This window comes from Pseudorca crassidens, chromosome 2 (assembly GCF_039906515.1).
Source record: "Pseudorca crassidens isolate mPseCra1 chromosome 2, mPseCra1.hap1, whole genome shotgun sequence".
NCBI classification, from domain to species: Eukaryota; Metazoa; Chordata; class Mammalia; order Artiodactyla; family Delphinidae; genus Pseudorca; species Pseudorca crassidens.
The window spans coordinates 159349-178059 of record NC_090297.1 but is presented as its reverse complement, the minus strand read 5'-3'; the positions used below and the strand labels follow the sequence as shown (position 1 = coordinate 178059).

At 61.4% G+C, this 18711-nt stretch overlaps 2 protein-coding genes across 16 annotated transcripts; one reads left to right on the top strand and one right to left on the bottom strand.

The window, feature by feature from the left end:
- The first annotated feature begins 581 nt into the window (after positions 1-581).
- PERM1 (PPARGC1 and ESRR induced regulator, muscle 1) lies at positions 582-10595 on the top strand. Of its 10 annotated transcripts, none has more exons than XM_067716285.1 (4): positions 582-5502; positions 6464-8611; positions 8852-9115; positions 9235-10595. In XM_067716285.1, the coding sequence occupies exons 2-4, from the start codon at positions 6604-6606 to the stop codon at positions 9639-9641; spliced, it is 2679 nt and encodes an 892-aa protein (XP_067572386.1). In that variant the 5' UTR covers positions 582-5502; positions 6464-6603; the 3' UTR covers positions 9642-10595. The 10 variants fall into 10 exon arrangements, with proteins under 10 accessions (XP_067572386.1, XP_067572397.1, XP_067572348.1 ...); XM_067716296.1 differs by having other exon boundaries at positions 6188-8611; XM_067716247.1 differs by having other exon boundaries at positions 5908-8611.
- Positions 10567-18236, bottom strand: PLEKHN1 (pleckstrin homology domain containing N1). 6 transcript variants are annotated; one of them, XM_067716453.1, is made up of 16 exons: positions 17999-18236; positions 17800-17899; positions 15156-15302; positions 14989-15069; positions 14794-14866; positions 14368-14495; positions 14167-14298; positions 13976-14056; positions 13132-13207; positions 12865-13013; positions 12599-12736; positions 12262-12402; positions 11967-12098; positions 11574-11783; positions 11264-11312; positions 10567-11181 (listed from the first exon to the last, which is right to left on the bottom strand). In XM_067716453.1, the coding sequence occupies exons 1-16, from the start codon at positions 18079-18081 to the stop codon at positions 11066-11068; spliced, it is 1836 nt and encodes a 611-aa protein (XP_067572554.1). In that variant the 5' UTR covers positions 18082-18236; the 3' UTR covers positions 10567-11065. The 6 variants fall into 6 exon arrangements, with proteins under 6 accessions (XP_067572554.1, XP_067572562.1, XP_067572534.1 ...); XM_067716461.1 differs by having other exon boundaries at positions 14167-14262; XM_067716433.1 differs by having other exon boundaries at positions 14167-14495.
- Between the last annotated feature and the right edge of the window lie 475 nt (positions 18237-18711).

The following is an 18711-nucleotide window of genomic DNA, read 5'->3' as shown; positions in this document are numbered from 1 at the left end:
TTATTTAAAATTTAATTTTTTATTTAAATTTTTAAATTTAAATTTAAAAAAATTTTTAAATTTTTATTTAAATTTAAATATTTATTAAAAAATTTTTTGCCACGCGGCTTGTGGGATCTCAGTTCCCCGACCAGGGATCAAACCCAGGCCCTCGGCAGTGAAGGCGCCAAGTCCTAACCACTAGACCACCAGGGAATTTCCTGGATGCATTTAAACACACGAAAAGATGCTCAACTTTAGTCATTAAGGAAATGCAAATTAAAACCACAATGAGGGACTTCCCTGGTGGCAGAGCGGTGAAGACTCCACACTCCCAATGCAGGGGGCCCGGGTTCAATCCCTGGTCAGGGAACTAGATCCCATATGCATGCTGCAACTAAGAGTTCACATGCCACAACTAGGGAGCTGGTGAGCCGCAACTAAGGAGCCCGCCTACCACAACTAAGACCTGGCACAACCAAAAAAATAAATAAAATTAAAAAATAAAATAAAGGGGCTTCCCTGGTGGTGCAGTGGTTGAGAGTCCGCCTGCCGATGCAGGGGACGCGGGTTCATGCCCTGGTCCGGGAAGGTCCCGCGTGCCGTGGAGCGGCTGGGCCCGTGAGCCATGGCCGCTGGGCCTGTGCGTCCGGAGCCTGTGCTCCGCAACGGGAGAGGCCACAGCAGTGAGAGGCCCGCGTACCGCAAAAAAATAAATAAATAAAATAAAATAAAATAAAATACCCTCTTTAATAATCGTTTAAAAAAAAAAGCAAGCAAAAAAACAAAAAACAAGAAAACTCCACAATGAGACAGTACTAACCATTTACTAGAATGGTAAAGTTAAAAAGTCTGACCAGGGCTTTGCTGGTGGCGCAGTGATTGAGGATCTGCCTGCCAATGCAGGGGACACGGGTTCGAGCCCTGGTCTGGGAAGATCCCGTATGCCGCGGAGCAATTGGGCCCGTGAGGCACAACTACTGAGCCTGCGCGTCTGGAGCCTGTGCTCCGCAACAAGAGAGGCCGCAATAGTGAGAGGCCCGCACACTGCGATGAAGAGTGGCCCCCCGCTTGCCACAACTAGAGAAAGTCCTCGCACAGACATTAAGACCCAACACAGCCATAAATAAATAAATAAATTTAAATCATATGGGCTTCTAAGAAGACCTCTGCTTAAAAAAAAAAAAAAAAAGGTCTGACCAGACCTAGTGCTGGTGTGGACATGGAGCAACTGGAACTCTCAGGAACTCCTGGTGGGGATGAAAAAATGGTAACCACGCCGGAAAACAGTTTACCCAAGAGAAATGCAAGCACGTGTTCACACAAAGACTTAAACACAAATGTTTGTAACATAGCCCCAAATGTCCATCAACAGGTGAATGGATAAACAAATCTTGGCATGTCCAACAATGGGACACTACTTATTAATTATAAAAATAACTATTGGCATACACAGTGGCATAGACGAATCTCAAAATAATTATGCTCAGTGACAGAAGACAGTCATACTGCACTCTTTTGTACTATACCAACGAGTGCCTACTGTATGATCCCATCTACATGAAGTTCTGGACGGTGCCACCCAACTGCAGTGACAGAAGGGAAGGAAGGCCCACGTGGCTGCCTGGGCAGAAGGCGGCGTCAGAAAGGGCACAGGAACCCTTGGGATGATGGGAGTGTGGTGATGGCTTCCCGGGTGACTACACATGTCAAAACTTAGCTAACTTTACACTTTAAATATGTGGAGTTTATCATATTAAATTATACATCAGTAAACTATTAAAAAATGAAAAGTAAAAAGCCTGTAATCTATGTAAGGCATTTAAGACTGCCGGGCGTGTAATAGCTGCTCGTTGAAAGTCGGCTCTTATTTTTGAGGGCTTATGTCTCAGGGTCAAGGGCTCAAAGCGGGCTAAGTGGCTTCGGGAAGGGGCCCTGGCGCCCCCAAACACACCGCCCTCGCAGAGCCAGGCGCCGACGGCTCTGCTCTGCCAACTTCCGGTGGAGCCTGCTCGCCCGCTGGTGGCTTCCGGCGGTACCGCAGGCCGCGTGCCCGGCAACGCCACTCCCCGGCGGCTCCTCCAGCCCGTCCGTCTGCACCCGCTCACGAGCCTCCACAGAGACTTAAGGCCCCCAGCGCGGAGCTGGGTCAGAAGCGCGCAGATGCCCGTGTGCTCCAGAGCCCTTCCCACGAGGAGACCCATGATTGGGGGGCGAGGAGAGAGAGGGGACGCCTCGGGTAACTCCAGCCACAGCTGCTCTTCAGAAGGAACCAGGTACACCGCGCCCTCCCCACAGCCTCCCCTCGGGTCCTGTACTGCCTTCTTCCAGGGCAGCCATGGCAACTGTAGAAAAGCCCCTGCCCCAAACCCTCCAAGCTTCCTCTGTCTGGGAAGTCCATGGGGGGGCTCTGCTGCTGTGGCTCTGTAGACAGACAGACACACACGTGTGCGCCACGGAGTCGTGATGTGGCGCTGGGCCAACTGGTGTCCACACAGAAACAAAAAGGTGTGACAGGACCCCCATCACCCACCATCCACGAAAATCAGTACCATGTGGGTTGTAGTCCCAGTGAGAAAGGTAAAACGATGAAGTTCTAAAAACGTGGAAGGACATGGTGAAATCTTCATGACTTTTTGGGGCAGGCAAAGAGTTCTGTAAAAAGACAGAAGCAGGGCTTCCCTGGTGGCTCAGTGGTTAAGAATCCACCTGCCAGTGCAGAGCACACGGGTTCGAGCCCTGGTCCCGGAAGATCCCACATGCCGTGGAGCAACTGGGACCACGAGCCACAACTACTGAGCCTGCGCTCTAGAGCCCGTGCTCCGCAACAAGAGAAGCCACCGCAATGAGAAGCCCGCGCACCGCAACGAAGAGTAGCCCCCGCTCACCACAACTAGAGAAAAGCCCGCGCGCAGCAACAAAGACCCAACGCGGCCAAGAATAATGAATTAATTAATAAAAAAAGACAGAAACAGTGATAAGCATAAAGAAAATTGTTGATAATTTGGACTATGTTAAAATTTAAAACTTCTGTTCATCAAAAGGCACTGTTAAGAGATTGAAAAGTTGAGATGGGGGGGAGATATTCATAGTACAAATATTCAAAACAGAATCTTTACCCAGAATGGGTAACAAACTCCTACAGATCAATAAGAAAAAGGCATAGAAAAGAGGCAGAAGCACTGAAGAGACACACATCTTCACAAAGGAGGATGCCAGTGGGGACTTCCTTGGTGGTCCAGCGGTTAAGACTCTGCGCTCCCAATGCAGGGGTCCAGGGGTTCGATCCCTGGTCAGGGAACTAGATCCCACACGCTGCAACGAAGATCCTGACTGCCGCAACTAAAGACCTGGTGCAGCCAAATAAATATTTAAAAAGAAGATGACAATGGCCAGTACCTTCATTCTTAAGGAAAGTGCTGCGCCAGGTGGTGACAGGCCGTAGGCAGTGTGGGCGCAGCCACCCCGGAAAACTGTTGGGCAGTGTCCTCTAGAGCTGGACAAACACCTCTGACCCCACAACTCTCCAAGACCGCCAAAAGAAATGTTCCAGAATGTTCATAGCATCACTGGGAATAGCTGCAAACTGGAAATGACCCAAATCTCCATCCACGGGAAAGCGATGCACGGATCACACGTGGACCACCCTCAGCGGCGAAGTTGACCAACACAGCCTTAGCCACCGAGTCCAGAGCCTGAGGAGGAACGGGGAAGAGGACTGTGGGATTAGAAGGCAGAGAGCATGGGTACTGGTCTCTGCCCCGTTCCAGCACAGAGTGCCTGAACCTGGAAATTTCCTGCTGAGAGCACAGGAGCATCTTTTGTTCTAATGAGGCTCCTGTGGGGGCTGCTCACCGGAAAGACCAAGCCTGATGAGAAGCGTGGAACTTTCAGCCCCGCCCCCATCCTCTTGAGAAAGGAGAGGGGCTGAAAATGGGGTTAAATCGATCATGGCTGTGTGAAGAAGCCTCCACAAAATCCCGAGCGCTGGAGGTGGGTGGAGCTGCGTCCACGCTCCTTCCCACGAAGCCCTGCCCATCTCCCAACCTGGACCCTCATCTGCATCCTTCATCCTACCCTTTTATAATGAACTGGTGAGCGTTAGTGAATGTCTCCCTGAGTTCTCTGGCAAATTAATTTAATCCAAGGGGCAATGGGTCGTGGGAAGCTCACATCTGTAGCCAAGTCGGACAGAAGTGGTGGGTGACCTGGGGACCTGCTCCTTGCCATTGGCGTCTGAAGTTGGGGGCAGTCTGTGGGACTGAGCCCCTAAGCATCTCCAGATATTATCAGAATTGAGTTAACCTGTCAGACACACCGCTAGTGTCACCGAATTGCCTGGCGTGGGACACCCCCCCCCACACACACTTTTGGCGACCAGTAAAGGAGACTCACAGGAGAGACATAGGAGGGAAACCTGGGTTTTCCCAACACACAGAGGCAGCGAGGAGAGACCCCAGACCAGGCTTGCCCACCCAGGGTGGCCGAGAACATTACCCGACCTCGCTCTTCCGGGGTGACTCGGCCTCCTCCACTCGAAGCCTCGGCTGTCGTGGTCCCCACCTGCCCAGTCTCAATCCCCTGGACCCTCCTCAGAGGCCACCCTCCTCTCCACTCTAGGTCCTTCTTAAGATGTGTTGCTGTCAGAAATGATCCTATTTACCTGTTAGTTTCAATGTTTGCTGTCCAACCCCCCTACTCCCTCCTCTGTCCCCAGCGGGAGGGGTGTGTGTCACAATGACCAGGCTGGGGATAGGCAACACCAGCCTCGAGGGCAGGATGGCTCTGAGCAGGGCCTTTGGGGCCCAACTCTGCCACTTACTAGCTGTGTGGCTATGGACAACTCACTCACCCTCTCTGTGCCTTACCAAGCTCAACTGTGAAGGAGGATCCTCCTGGCATCCCTCTCAGGATGGACACATTTTGGAAAAGTGCTCAGGGCACTGGGCAGGGTGATGCCTGTAAGGGGCTGTTCTCAGAGGCCATGCCTCCTGCCCGGCTCCTCCTGGTGACCTGCAGGTGGCAGGACCAGACCCCTGTTCCTGGAGAGAGAGACTGCACTGCCACCCCCCGCCTTGGGCCCTGCTTGCAGGAGCCTAGGTCGGGAGAGGTGCTGGTCTTGGGGGGCTGCCGGCAGGTGAGGTGACAGGAGGAGTGGGGAGGGCTGAGTTTTCACAGTGGGCGGGGCCACTTGAGGAGGAAAGGGCAGCCTTCGGCCAGGACGGGCAGCAGGGTAGCCTTCAGCTTAGGAAAGGGAGGGCCTGTGGGCCTGACTGCTGGTCAGCGTTCTCTAACTGGCATCTGCCCTGACCAGGAAGGCGTCCCTCACGTAGCTGGCAGCCCCTCAAATGCCATCTATTTGTGGCCTGTACCCTGCCGCCTGGCAGGAGACATGTGACTGCGGAGCTGTGGTATTTTGGGCAATGGGGGTGGGGCCTGCGTGGCGAGCCCTGCACCATGCTGCTCTGGGACAGGCAGCTTGGATGCCCAGCTCCGCTGCCCCGGCTGGCTGTGGGGTCCCAGGTACAGTACTGTCAGCCCCTCATTCCCACCCTAAGGGGTCCCAAGGCAGACAGCCCCCACTGGGACCTCCCCTAGGACCAGAGGGGAGGACGAGGTGCAGCGGGGTCAGGAAGCCGCAGTGCCCTGGTCTCAAGGCACCTCCATCTCAGGACTTGCCTGGCCAGAGTGACCTCCCACCGCCCTGGGTCCAGTGGCAGCTGACCAAGGCCCAAAGGGCAGCCCCCTGCAGGGGGCTGAGAGGTTAGGGGGTGTCAGCCAGGTAGGGTTGCCTTAGTTCACTGAGACGCGGGGAGGGGACCTCTGCCGGCTGGGCAGATCTGGTCAGGGGCACAGACACTGAGGATGGCCCCGGGGGGGCTGGTGGGAATCAGGAGGCTCATTTCTGTTGTGGGACCTCCTGCCCAGGCAGGGGCAGAGCCAGGCTCGCCCTGATGACCCCTGAGAGGGCTCTGGCCAGCACTAGCTTGACCTTGGTAAGCTCAGAGGAAGCCCAGCAGTCTGTCCCAGCCAAGGCCGGTGGAAGGTCATCACCAAAGACTGGTCACCTGCTGGACACTGCGGCTCCTCTGAGGCATGTTGGGATAGTCCGGCGCTGACTGTCGCCCAGGTAAACTGAGCCCTGGTGGGTGGTCCTTGAAATGGGCTTTGGTATATAGAGTTGGCCTCGGTACCAACACCTCTGCAGGAAAGCTGGAGGCTGACCCAGCTGGACAGAAAATGCATAACGTTGTGGAGGAAAGCTCCTCCTGGGGATGAAAACTCAAACATGAGGAACCCTATTCTTTAGTGAACTTCACTAACCTGAATGCAGGACTGCAGCAATACGTCACTGTAACGTTATCATTTGCAGTCAGTTTGGGAGCACGGAAGGTGGGTTTCGGATGTTCTAGCTCCAGGAAGCCATCAGGTTTGAGATCAGCACAGCTTCCCTCTGGATTCTGTTTGTTCTGCTTTCTTTCAGGACGGAGATGGAGTGCTGGCCCCTGAGCCAGGGAGCAGCCAGGGGGCAGGTGGGGTGTGGGCAGTGTGTGCCGGCCAGGGCCCCGGGCCTGGGCCCATGAAGAGCCTGGTCTGTGGTTCACGTGCCTCTGCTGACCCAGAATGGAGAGCTTCCAGTGCAGCGTCCAGCTGAGCGGCCAGGACCGGGCTGAGTTTTCAGCCGCTGCCGCAGAGTGTGGCCTCCCGCGGGCCGGCCTGGCCTCTGGGCATGAGCTCTTGTCCAGTGACACTGACCAAAGGGACAGCAGTGGCAGCAGCCCCCCAGGGCCCCTGCCCCTTCCTGAGGGGCAGCTGGCTCCCAGGGGGAGTGACCGGCCTGGCTCTGAGGGGGAGAAGGTACCCGCCCGGCAGCTGGTCAGCAGGTCTTGGTGTGAGCCCGTGCTGGCCCCGGAGGCCGGTCAGCAGACGCCCAGCGTGTCCGTGCGGCCAGAAGTTCAGCCGTCCCTCAGCCCTGGTGCTGCCCCTCTGGTCCAGGGCTCATCCCTCCCGGGGCCAGTGTCTTCCAGAGCCGAGAGGGAGAGGCTTCTGCAGGGGGCAGCCCCCCGGGGTCTTGCCCCTACTCTCACGGGTGAGCCCGCTCGGAGCCCCGATTCCACCGGCTGCAGCGCTGCCCCCCAGAGGCCCCCTGGCAGCCCTGGAGCCCCGCTGCGCAGCCCCAGCCAGAAGAAGAGGCGGGCTGCAGGCACCAAGGCGGGTGGGCGCTTGGGTGACCCAGGCCCTGCTCCCACCCAGCTGGGCTCCCTACTGCTCACTGAGGCCGGGGCAGAGGACGGCCTTGGCCTGGCTGGGTCCAGGGGGAAGGGCCTCCGGGTGGGGACCACAGGGCAGACAGCAGGAGCTGGGCAGATCGAGCTGGGGCCAGAGTCTCCAGAAGCCCCTGAGCAGGTGGCCAGGCGAGGGCCAGGTGTGGATCTGTCTACATCTGTCCCTACCACTGAGCAGGGTACAGACCTAATCGGAATGACCCTCAGAACTGAGCCACGCACTACATCCACGCTTGACCTGGAGGCTTCTGCAGGTGTCACAATGGCTAAGCCAGACGTGGCTTTGTCCACACCCCCCTCCGAGCCTCAGCCCGATGAGCCTCTGTCTACACCTGCCTCCGAGCCTAGACTGGATGTGGACCTGCTTGTGCCGGGTCCAGGGGTCCAGCTGGAGGTGGGTTCATCTACGCCTGTCTCGAAGGCTATTCCCCGTACAGCTCTGCCTCACCTGGTTTCTGAGGCTGGGTCTGATGTGGGTGTGTCTACACCTGCTCCCATCCCCGAGGCTGGGCCTGACGTGGCGGAGCTGGAGGTTGCCCCAGTGGCCAAGCTGGGTTTGAGCCCTATTCGGTCTCCAGAGGGGGGCCGACAGAAGCTCAGAGGGGAGCCCTCAGCAGGTGCCCCTGGACACCGCACTGGGGAGCCCCCGCTAGGCCCTATCCAAGCCCCCAAGAAGAAGAAAGTGCGATTCTCCATGGCTGTGCCCAGCCCCGAGGAGCCAGGGTCAGGAGAGGCCTCAGGCCCAGCCTTCCCAGCCACAGCCCCCAGGACAGCAGCTGGGGGCCGCAGGGCATCTGGAGCCTGGGACACTGTGGCAGTTGGGCCCCGGACCCCCCAGCCTCGGATCCCGAAGCACCTGCCTCCCCCTGCCCCCTCTGCCTCAGCGGGGCCTGGGCGCAGCTGCTCCTTTGCGGTGACCCTCCCAGAAGCCTATGAGTTCTTCCTTTGTGACACCATCGAGGAAGAGGATGAAGACACTGAGGAGGAAGCAGAGGCTAGCCAGGCTCTGGCCGAAGTCCAGTGGCCGGACATGTGCGAGTTCTTCTTCCAAGATGGCCAAACCCAGAGGTCGAGGCACCAGGAAGGCCACTCCCAGGCCCCACCCCTCCAGGCTGAGCCTGTGCCGGCCCCTCCACCAGGAGATCCCACACCCATCTCCATCCCCGAGGCCTACGAACACTTCCTCGGGGAGGACGTGTCAGGGGGCATGCTGGGGCCGGCTGTGCTTCTCCAGATGCAGGCCACGGAGCCCCCCAGGTCAGTCCCCTGGGACGTGGGGACCGGCACCCCACCAGGGCCCAGCCCAGCCTCAGCGAAGCAGCTTGCCCCGGCCATCAGGCAAGCAGGTGTGTGTTGCGGGGACCCCATGGCCTGTCCAGGACCTGGGTACACACTGTCCAGGGAGTTGGGCCAAGAGGGCCACTGGGGAGGGGCAAGCCAGGACCCTGGGTTGCGAGCTGGTGGGGCCCTCAGGGATGATCTGGGCAGGAAGGACCAGCTCCTGGCCACCCCAGGACCCGGTCCAGGTGGGGCAGCCCCAGTCGAGCAGGACTTTGGCTCCACACTGACTGTCGCCCTGTGTTCAGGCCCAGGCAGCAGCAGTGCCTGCCCCCAGCCTGTAGCAGGCAGGCGTTGGGGCAGCTCCAGCTCAGGCCATGCCGCCTGCCAGAGCAGGCTCGCATTCCCCCTGGACGGTATTTTACAAACCAGGAAACTGTGCTCCAGACGTACTCGCCCAAGTCAGCCTGACTCAACTATGCCACACGCTATCCTGTATCACGGGGAGGATGTGACTCAAGACAGACATGTCTCAGGACAGACATGGCCAGGAGAGACATGTCCCAGGGCAGGTGCGTCTGAGTGGGACAACGGCAGGAGCTCAGGACATGCTTCTCTTTCCTAGGGGTACCCCGGGGTCCCCTCACCTCGTTTACCTTCAGCCAGAATGACATGTGCCTGGTGTTTGTAGCCTTCGCTACCTGGGCTGTGAGAACATCAGACCTGCATGCCCCAGATGCCTGGAAAACAGGTTTGTGGGCCCGGGGGGCGGGGGTCTGGTGTCTAGAAGCCAAAGGGAGGGGCAGTGGTAGTGTCCCAGCTGCTGGGCCAGCAGGGGTGAGGGGCACATGGGGAGGCGCAGGTGTCTCTCCTGACGGGTCTCCTGCGTTGCTGACCCACTCTCGCCCCGCTGGCCTCCTCCCATCCTTTGAGAACCCCGCCGTGTGGATGGAGGGTGGGGACCGGGCCGGAATGGAGCCGGCACTCAGGAGGTCTTGTACTTCTCCTGCAGTTCTGCTGGCCAACATCGGCACCATCTCCGCCATCCGGTACTTCCGCTGGCAGGTGGGGCGGGGCCGCCGCAGCCCCAGCTCCTAAGACCCAGGCTCCGCCCAGGAAGACGCAGGATGAGGAAATGTCCACAGGTGCTCAGGATGAGGTGCTGCCCTCAGGCCTCGCCCTTTGACCCTTGCGTTCTGCGGCGTCTAGGAAGGAGCCTGCGTCCTTGGTCCTGGCTCTCTTGGACTCCACCCGAGGGTCCAGCCAGTGGCCGAGGCCGAGGCTGTGTTCCACACTTGGGAGTGGGGAGATTCTGGAAGGCTGGGAGGGTAGGCCAAGCAGGGAGCTGGGCGTTAGTAAGGTGCCAGATTAGCAACAAAAAACACAAGGTGTCCATCGAAGCTGGAGTAGTTTGAGACCTACTTATGCTAAGGAATTATTTGTGGTTTATCTGAAGCCAGAGTTAACTGGAGTCCTAATCCTATGTGGTTATCCTGTTGGAGGGAGGGGCATGATGGGGCTTCGGAGCAGCAGCGAGGCCCCAGCTGGAGATCTGGGCAGAGGGCCTTGAGGCTGGGGGCTGGCGTCCCAGGGACCCTCTGCCCTGTTTATAAGTGGGCTGGGCCGCTGGAGGCCTCTGAGGCCTCTCTAACCCCTGAACCCCAGGGGTCTGTGGTCAAGGCCTCCTCGGCTCCCGCCCGAGATGCTGAGCAGGTACCCAGAGGGGCCCTGCAGGCTGGGGGTCTGTAGGGCAGAGCCTGGAGCCCCTCCTCTGGGGAGCCCTGGAGGAGGTGCAGAGGCAGAAGGCAAGGGTATCAGGTGGAGGGACGGGACACCTGGGTTCGCCCAGAGCTGACAGGAGCCGGAGGTGACACAGGAAGGTGGACAGGGTGCGGGCAGTAGTGGAGCAAGGGGGCTGCCAGACTAGGCGCTGGGGGGGCGTCCAGCTACGAGGCAGCACATACAGGGTCCCCAGGACGCAGGAGACTCCTGCTGCTCAGGACAGAACGCGTGGACACACGGCACCAATAAAATCTCTTTCTTTCTTGTTTAGTCTCTTGCCGGTTTCTCCCGACCTTCACGCTCACACGCGCCCAGGCCACCTTCCTGCCTTCTGCTTGTGATGTCTCAGACCCTGTGCCCTCTGGCCTCACATACTCTGACTCTCGCTAACTGACCTTCTCAGCCCTCTGACCTTTACACCTGTGCCATCCCCCCCTCTCCCAGCTGAAGCCCCTACCCCGAGTCCCCTCCCTCATTCCTTCCCTGAGAGGCAGGCCGGGGTTTGGCCCCTCTGGGCGTCCAGTCACCTTGGCCAAGGTGTCCTGAGGATGAGGCCCTCCTGACCCCTCAAGAGCCCAGGGTAACTCAGGGCTCTGGAGGCCCCCTCCACCTGCTGGGGTCAGACCCTGACTCGATACTGGGTGCCTGTGGCCCCACTAAAAAGCCCCAGGTCCTGCTTCAGCCCCTCCTGCAGGGTCGATGCAGGCAGGTGGTCCCGAGAAGCAGCCTCCTGGTGGCCATCAGATCCACTGCACGAGTCCGCCTTCAGCCTCAGCTGCTCCTCGAGGCCACCGCTGGTGGGAAGGTGACAGAGCTTTGTCCCGGGCACTGTTGGAGCTCCTTGGGGGGCGGCCGTCTGGTGGGGAGGGCAGAGGTGCATGTGCTTTCAGGAAGCAACACCCAGAGCTTTCCCAGGAAAAGGCAGGGCCCTCACTCACCTGGGGGAGGTGGCGGGGGCTCGGGCGCAACTTCCCTCGCAGGAGAGACCTGGGGACCCCAACGACAAGTCTGAGGGATGGGCCCTCGGACCGGCTTGGCGGCCAGCTCAGGGACCTGCCGGACCCCACCCCCACCTTTCCTCTTGCCCCCACCCCCTTACTGCCGCTGCTCCCGTCCTTGGTCTCCGCCCATCCTCCCTTCCCCCGTTTCCGTCTCTCCTGCTCCCTCAGGGTCCCAGCAGGCCCCATGCGGTCTCCTCTCCACCCCCGGCTGCAGAACCCCTTGCCCGGGGTGGGGGCTGCTACTCACAAGCTGAGGGGAGCCTGGGGGCCGGGACCCCCGGCCCTTGATGGACCCGCGATGCCGCTGAGAGGCTCGGGCCTGCGGGACTCCCTTCTCGGAGAGCAAGTGGGGGCCGGAGAATCCAGAGCTGGGGTCAGAGACAGGCACGGACACGGGGCCAAAGGGGAATGGGCTCGAGGGCTCAGGTCCGAGTGAGCTCTGCATCGCACTGAGGAACTGTCAGGAGAGCGTTGGTGACTGAGGCCCTGGGCTGGGACCTCCGTGCAGCTGAGGGGCCCCTGCCCCAGAAACCCCCTTAGCTTCCCGTGGCAGCCTGAGCAGATCTCAGGCTTCAGGCACCCTCTCAACCTCAGGCTGTGGCCACGTCCAGCTCTTTCTGTCACCCAGCAGGGGACTGACCTTGTCCAGGTCCTGGATGTCTGTGACCCTGCGGCGGGAAGTGGCAGGTGGTGTGTAGGGGTCAGCGTAGAGCGGGGAGTGCGGTGTCTCCAGAGAATGGTCTGGGGCCTCAGGGCCATCCTCCAGCCTCAACTACAGGCAAGAAACAGGACAGAACCGCTGGAGCTGGAAGTGTCCAAGCCCTCCCTTCTCTGTGCAAGAAGCCTCTGGGTGGCTCCAGGACCGAGGAGGCCGGGGAGATGGAGGGCGGGAGGGAGAGCCATGCCTGGAGCCGGGGTCAGCGTGCTGGGCCCACCTTGGTCAGGTCCAGGTGCAGTGGGGTGGCTGGGCCGGGCCCCTCGCCCTGGGCCTTGCTCCTGGGTGATCGGTTGCTGCCGGCCCGTCTCAGCTTTGCCTTGTGCCCACCGACGCTGGTGCAGCCAGGGCTGGCTTGCTCCTGTGGGGACCAAGGGCCTTCCAGAATGTTCCCCGGGGCCCTCTCCCACATACCCCTCTGAGACTACACAGAGCCCCTCCGGTCTGAGTCCCCTCCCCTGAAGAACTAGGGCCCTACTTGCAGTGGTGTCCCCAACACAAACTCGCCGCAGTGTCCCCCGCCCCCTTCCTCTGCCCGTTTCCCCCCAGATACTCACTGGTGCGGGCCGGGCAGGGCAGCCTCCAGTGGACTCAGGCGTGGAGTGGCTGGTATGGTTGGAGGCGTGTGCTGGGCACCCCGAGTCCCAGCTGGTCCGTCCGTCAGAGGAGAGTGAGCCTCGGCCACTGCCCACAGCCTGGGCAGCCGGCGGTGGGTAAGGGTGAGCCGGATGGCAGGGCCCCTCCCCCCACCGCCCCGGGCCCAGGCCCAACCACCCTCCTGTTTCACCGCTGCCCAGCGGCACCTCCCCTGCTGACTCCTCACCTGTGGGGGCACCCGCAGCCCCGGGAAGCTCTCGGGGCCGGGCAGTGGGGAGGTCCTGTCCCCGCGGCAGGCCGACTGCAGGCAGAGCAGCCAGTGGCCATAATCCTCGTAGCTGGCGCACACCACACGGATGGTGTTGATGAGACGGCCTGGCACACAGATGCCGTGAGGGGGCCTGGCGGGCAGGGTGCCCCCTGCAAAGCCCCGGTGCAGAGCTGGGTGCGCGCTAGGCTCACACCCTCTCTCCCAGGCCTGGCCTCTGCCCACCTTCGATCAGGAAAGAGCGGATCTGTTTCTCCGTCTCGTTCAGGTTGATGTGGATGGCGCTGAGCGGGAGCTCCCCCTGCGGGGCATCCATGGGGGACGAGGCCTTAGTTAGGGGGAGCAACCCTTGTGCCCACTGCCCCGTCTTGTCCTCCCGAGCTGGGTGGGCACTCGGACGCCGGGCAGAGGGCAAGGCAGGTCCAAGGCCGACACCCCGTGGGAGGCCAGGCACTCCCCGTCTGTCCTTGGGGGGTGCCTTCACCCCCGGTCTCCAGGTGGGGCCTTCGCCAGCCAGTGGCCGACACAGGACTGGTCGGGGACTGGTCCCCTGGGCCACCCGCTAAGATGGGGGTGGGTGGGAAGGGATTCCGAGAAAGCCCTCTGTGTGTTTCTCAGTGACTGAAAGCCATGATCACCCCCAGAGTAGAATGTAGTACCCTGATGCACGTGACACTCGCTCTGGCCCCGAAAGCCCTTCACACCCACGCCCGGGCCCACACGTGCACACGCACACGCATAGGCCTCAGGCACCAGGAAGATGCCTGCTCAGAGGTATAGGCCCCTTTTAGGGGCACTAGGGGCCCCCACACCACCCACCCCAGGTGATGGGTCTGCTGGTGCCTGAGGACCCTCTAGGATGACACGGGATGCTGAGGCAGGGCACCCACCTTCCTTGCCCACGTCAGGCTAAGACCAGACTGACCAGGGCAGCGGGCTGGGTGGGTGGGGCCAGTGCTATCTGTCCCAACAGGCCCCGAAATACAGGTTCCTCCTGAGCTGCTGCCCCCTCCCACCCCCACGCAGAGGGTGCGTCCCTGGGGCGGGTCCACAGTGGGGAGGGACCCACCTTAAAGCAAAGCCCATCTGCTTCCTCGGAGAATATGGCCAGGGAGGTCGGGTACAGGACCAGGAGCCGGTCCCACTGCTCCTGTGAGGGGCCACAGAGCAGAGTAGGGGCTCCACCGGCACACACCCAGGGCCCCCACCTGCCGCCTGCACCCCTCCCCCACCTCCTCCACCTCTGCGCCCCCCACCCACCTGTGAGGGCAGATGCTGCAGCTTGACCCTCGAGGCGCAGATGGCGGTGCCCACCACCTGGAGCCCTGATGCCGTCCGCAGCGGGGTCAGCCTGCGCTGCAGAGTCCAGGGGAGCTCGTTCTCAGGGGGGCCCTGGGAGAGGGGGTTCAAGGGCAGGAGGAGAGTGGGGATGGAAAGGGGCGTGGGGTTCCCAGCACTGACCTGCGGCGGTGCTGGGTGGCGGCGCGGCACCCCTCCCACGAGGGCTATCTGCTTCTCCAGGTGGTAGAGCCAGCGGTCCAGCTCGGCCTGGCTGGGGCAGAGCACGAGAAGGGGGGCGGGCAGCGGGCCTGCGGGAGAGGGGCAGAGTAGGCTAGGCCAGCGGCCACAAGAAAGGCTCCTCAAGGGTTGGGGGGAGCCACTGATGACCACACGCACAGCTCTGGAGGCCCCCGACCCACTGCCCTCCGCCCCAGCCCGGCAGACGCATGTGTGCCCATCGGAGGAAAGGCCAGGACCCCTCAACGTGCTCCGAGCCCCGCCCGGGTCCTGGGGCCGGTCGACGGCCAGGTTCACTGAGCAGCCTTAGTGCTCTCGCCCTCCTGGGGGCCAGGTCAGCACAGGCAGCACCCCCGTGCCCCTGCGCACCTGTGATCTGGAAGGCATGCTCTCTGGATCCCTCGAGCGGGCAGACACTCAGCTCCATCAGTGGTAACAGCCCCTGCCAGAGCACAGCGGGAGGGAAGGGCTGGGGGACTGGGCCCAGCAGGACTGGGCCGCGTGCCCCCCAAGGGGCTGCTCTCTCCCTCTCCCCCAGCTCCTCCGCTGCCCATGTCCCCTCACCTGGAAAATGAGTCCTTCGGAACCATGGGCCTGGAAGTAGAGGTGGGAGGGGAAGAGCTCCAGGTAGCAGTCGCTGATGTCCTGGGGGAGAGTGGGGCCAGGGTCTGAGGGCTGGGGGCAGGCCCCGGGGTGGCCCTCAAGCATGCCCCTCCCAGCCCGGCCCCCACCTGGCTGTGCTGGAAACGCAGCTGGACCTTGGTGTAGTGCACAACCGTGCCCAGGCTCCTCACGGGCGCCCTCCGCTGCCCTGCCTTGAACACACTCAGGAAAGGCTGCTCCAGGTTTTCTTGCTGGCTCTCCAGGCTCGGGATGCTCTGGGGTGGGGGCAGAGCTCAGGCGAGGGGGCCTGACCAGCGGCCAGCAGCCCTGGCCCCCAGTCTCACAATACACAGGTTAAGAAGGCGCACACAGCATCACACGTGTGTACAGAACCCTGTCCACACTCACAGCCTCTTCACATGCAAACAACGCAGCACACACACACAGACACACAGACACACATACACACACACACACACACACACACACACACAGCCTCCATGCTGGTCACAGAACTCTGTGCGCTAGTCTTGGAGTCGTCGAGGTTTCAGTTCAACGCAGATACAACCTTAGCTTCGTTATTTCCTAACCGTGTTCCCTCATTTTGGTTATTCAACCTCCCAAGACTTGTTGGTCAGAAGGGTTTTCAGGTGTCCAGGTGAGACGATACTCGAATCCCTCCCACACCTCAGGGTTGCCTACTAACATTTTAAAACTTGGTTCTACCAAGAAAGAGGGGGGCTGATTTGTAGTATTTGCCAATTTCCCTGGTGTAAGTACTCCCGTCACAGCCCATTTCAAGCCACCAGCACACTGCCACCCGCGCCCAATCTCCCTCTCAGCGGAGGCCAAGGTCCTGACAATGACCAAGCGGTCCTCTCCCCTCACATCAGGCACGTGCCTGTCTCAGGAGCTCGGCCTTGCTGCCCCCTCTGCCTGGACCACTCAGCTCGGACCACTCAGCCCAGCCCCTTCTCACCCCATCCAGAGCCTGGCTCAGACCCCCTTCTCTGTGAGCCCCTGTCCGGGTGCCCTTCCAACATTTTAGCCTCACTGACCCCCGCGCATTGGTCCTCCTGTACGTTTCTGCTCAGCGCTGGCCATGTCTGGCTTACTCTGTCTTTTACTTCTTTGTTTTATCACCTGGCTCGGTCATGGGGTGAGAACGGTACGAGAATGGGGCCCGTTGCTGGGCCAGGGCCTAGGACGGGCCTGGAGTGTGCTGGGGGCTCCATGTCTGTCTGCTGAAGACAGGGAGGGTGAGCGCCCACCAACAGCTGACCCTGGCACACAGAGACTCCTCTATAAACAGGGGCTTGACTGTCAGAATGGAGTCAGATTGGGACGGGCGCCGAACTGGGGCTGGAGGGGCTGAGGTCTGGGATCAGGGCGTGCTGGGGAGCTGGCAGGGGCTGCTGCGCCCTGACCAAGCTGAGGCACCCCTTGGACAAGCCCAGGAATGTGAACAGACAGACTCACAGCTTGCTGGCGTCCCTGCCTTTGGGTGGGGCCTCCTGCACCCACACCCAGTGCGGGGAATGATGCCGGACGGGACCCATGCAAAACAGGCCACAGCGCAGGAAGGGCCACGCAGCTGGCCCTGTGGCCTGGGCTCAGCCCTGGGGCCGTGGCTGGGCAGGCTCTCGTGTGGGTGTAGAACCCACACCCGGGCAGGGCTCGCGGAGCGCTGGCTCCTCCCCCGGCCCCACTCCCAGAGGTTCAGCAAGCCGGGTCCCCTCTCCAGCTGCCATGTCCCGGCCCAGGCGGGGCCTGGACAGAGGGAGCTGTGGTGTGAGATGCGGCCACACAGAGGGATGCCGCCTGGGACTTGTCGGAAGTGCTCTGTCCACTCCTCTGAGGCAGCCTGGTCTCTGAAGCCAGCACTTGGCCACAGGGAGCCCAGGACACCCCAGGGAGGAGGAGAGGGGACAGCCCGACGGGGACACTTGGGAAGCTGGCTTGGGAGCCCACACCAGCTGTTGTGAGGACCGAGGGGCGCAGGGCAGCTGTGTCTGGGGCAAGGACCTGGGGGGTCACTTCCCTCACACCCCAGGGCCTCTGCACACAGCAGAGCCTTGCCCCGCCCCTTGCCATGCTGGGTTAAAGGGCGGGTGTCTCTCCCCCTCGGCCAGCTGGGCGGGGGCTTGGGGGTGGCATTCAGCTCGGGGTGGCCTGCCGTGCGCTTGGGAGCCATGTCCCTGTGGCAGGGCCTGGGGGCGGGGCGCAGGGGCTGCTGTGGGATGAGGCAGCGGTGGACACTGAAGGGACACCCCTTGGAGAAACCGGGGCCGAGGGTAGGGGGGAGGCCGGCTCACTGTGCACCCGAAGCCCCTAACTCTCGGAGTGACAGGGGGGCGTGGCGGTTCATGGCCCTGTCACCAGCCTGACACCCGTGCCCACACGGCAGCAGCCAAGACACGCGTGCTCGTCCAGCTCCAACGTGCCCAGACACGCTGTCCTGGGCCCGGGCCCGGGGCGGGGGGCGGACACCAGGGCCCCCAGGCAGGGCTGGCACGTGGCGAGGCGTGGAGGCCCCGCCCCACCGCCCCACTGACTCAGGGCCGGGCCTCAGTTTCACTCTGCTCAGACTTTCGGCCGATGAGCTTCCCAGGGCAGGGCTGCACCTACTTCCTCCCTGTGCCGTGGACTTGACTCCCCTGGTCCGACGGGGAAGACCCCGGGCCCAGCACAGGCAGGACACACACGCGCGGTCACACGCAGACCACCACTGCCACGCCCCCTCGAGCCAGGGCTCACTGGCCGGCTGCTCACCGTTCCAGGGATGAAGTGGAAGATCTTGTCGGCAGTGGTGTCCCCATCCGGACTGGCCTCGGTGCCAAACAGGCCGACCAGCTTCCGGGCGCCGTCCTCTCTGGGAACAAGGGAAGGGGTGCTCACAGCCTGGCCCCCGAGGCAGATTGAGGGAGATCCTGTGACCGAGTGGCCGCGGCTGTACCCTGCCCCGCCTCACCTATTTCCCTTCAGCGAGGGCTTTCTGGAAAAGGAGGCTCGGAGCCTCCTAGGGGCCTGAGGGACACAGTGGCTGTTCCCCATGGGCAGCGGTGGCAGCCGGCCCGAGTAGAGCAGGTCGACAGGTCTGGGTCCCTCTGTCCCGAGCCTCCTGCCCCACCTCCTGGGGCGGGGCTCTGGGGCAGCCTGCCCTGTACCCAAGGGCCGGGGAGGCGGAGCCTTTCTGGGAGGGACCTGGCCCCCACCTGAGGCTGAGCTGAGCCTTTCAGTTCCCTGCCTGGGGTCCTCCACACACGCCAGCCAGCGGGGGGCAGGGAAGGCTCCCCTCCTCTCACCGCCCAGTGAAGAGTCCCCAGTCTGTACAGGAGGGGGCCCACAGGCCAGACTGTGATTGCATCAGACTGGGGGTGCCTAGAGCTGGAGCTCCGTGAGCCCAGGCATCCCCTTCCAGACCTCCCCACCGTGTGAGCACACATCCTGTTTCCACCGAAATGCCTGTTGCTGAGTCACCAGTGACTGCAGGGGGCTGTGTGCTGACTCTCAGCTGTTGAAGCAGGAATTTGCAACTGGGTCAGGGGAAGCCAGGACCCTCCCGCAGCCTCCTCTCTTGCCTCAGTCCAATCCTCACCCCAGATCAAGGTCAGGGTCCCCAAGGCTTAACCAGAATCCAGGAGGGAGGTCATGACCCTCCCAGGTGCGCCTGGGACAGCCATG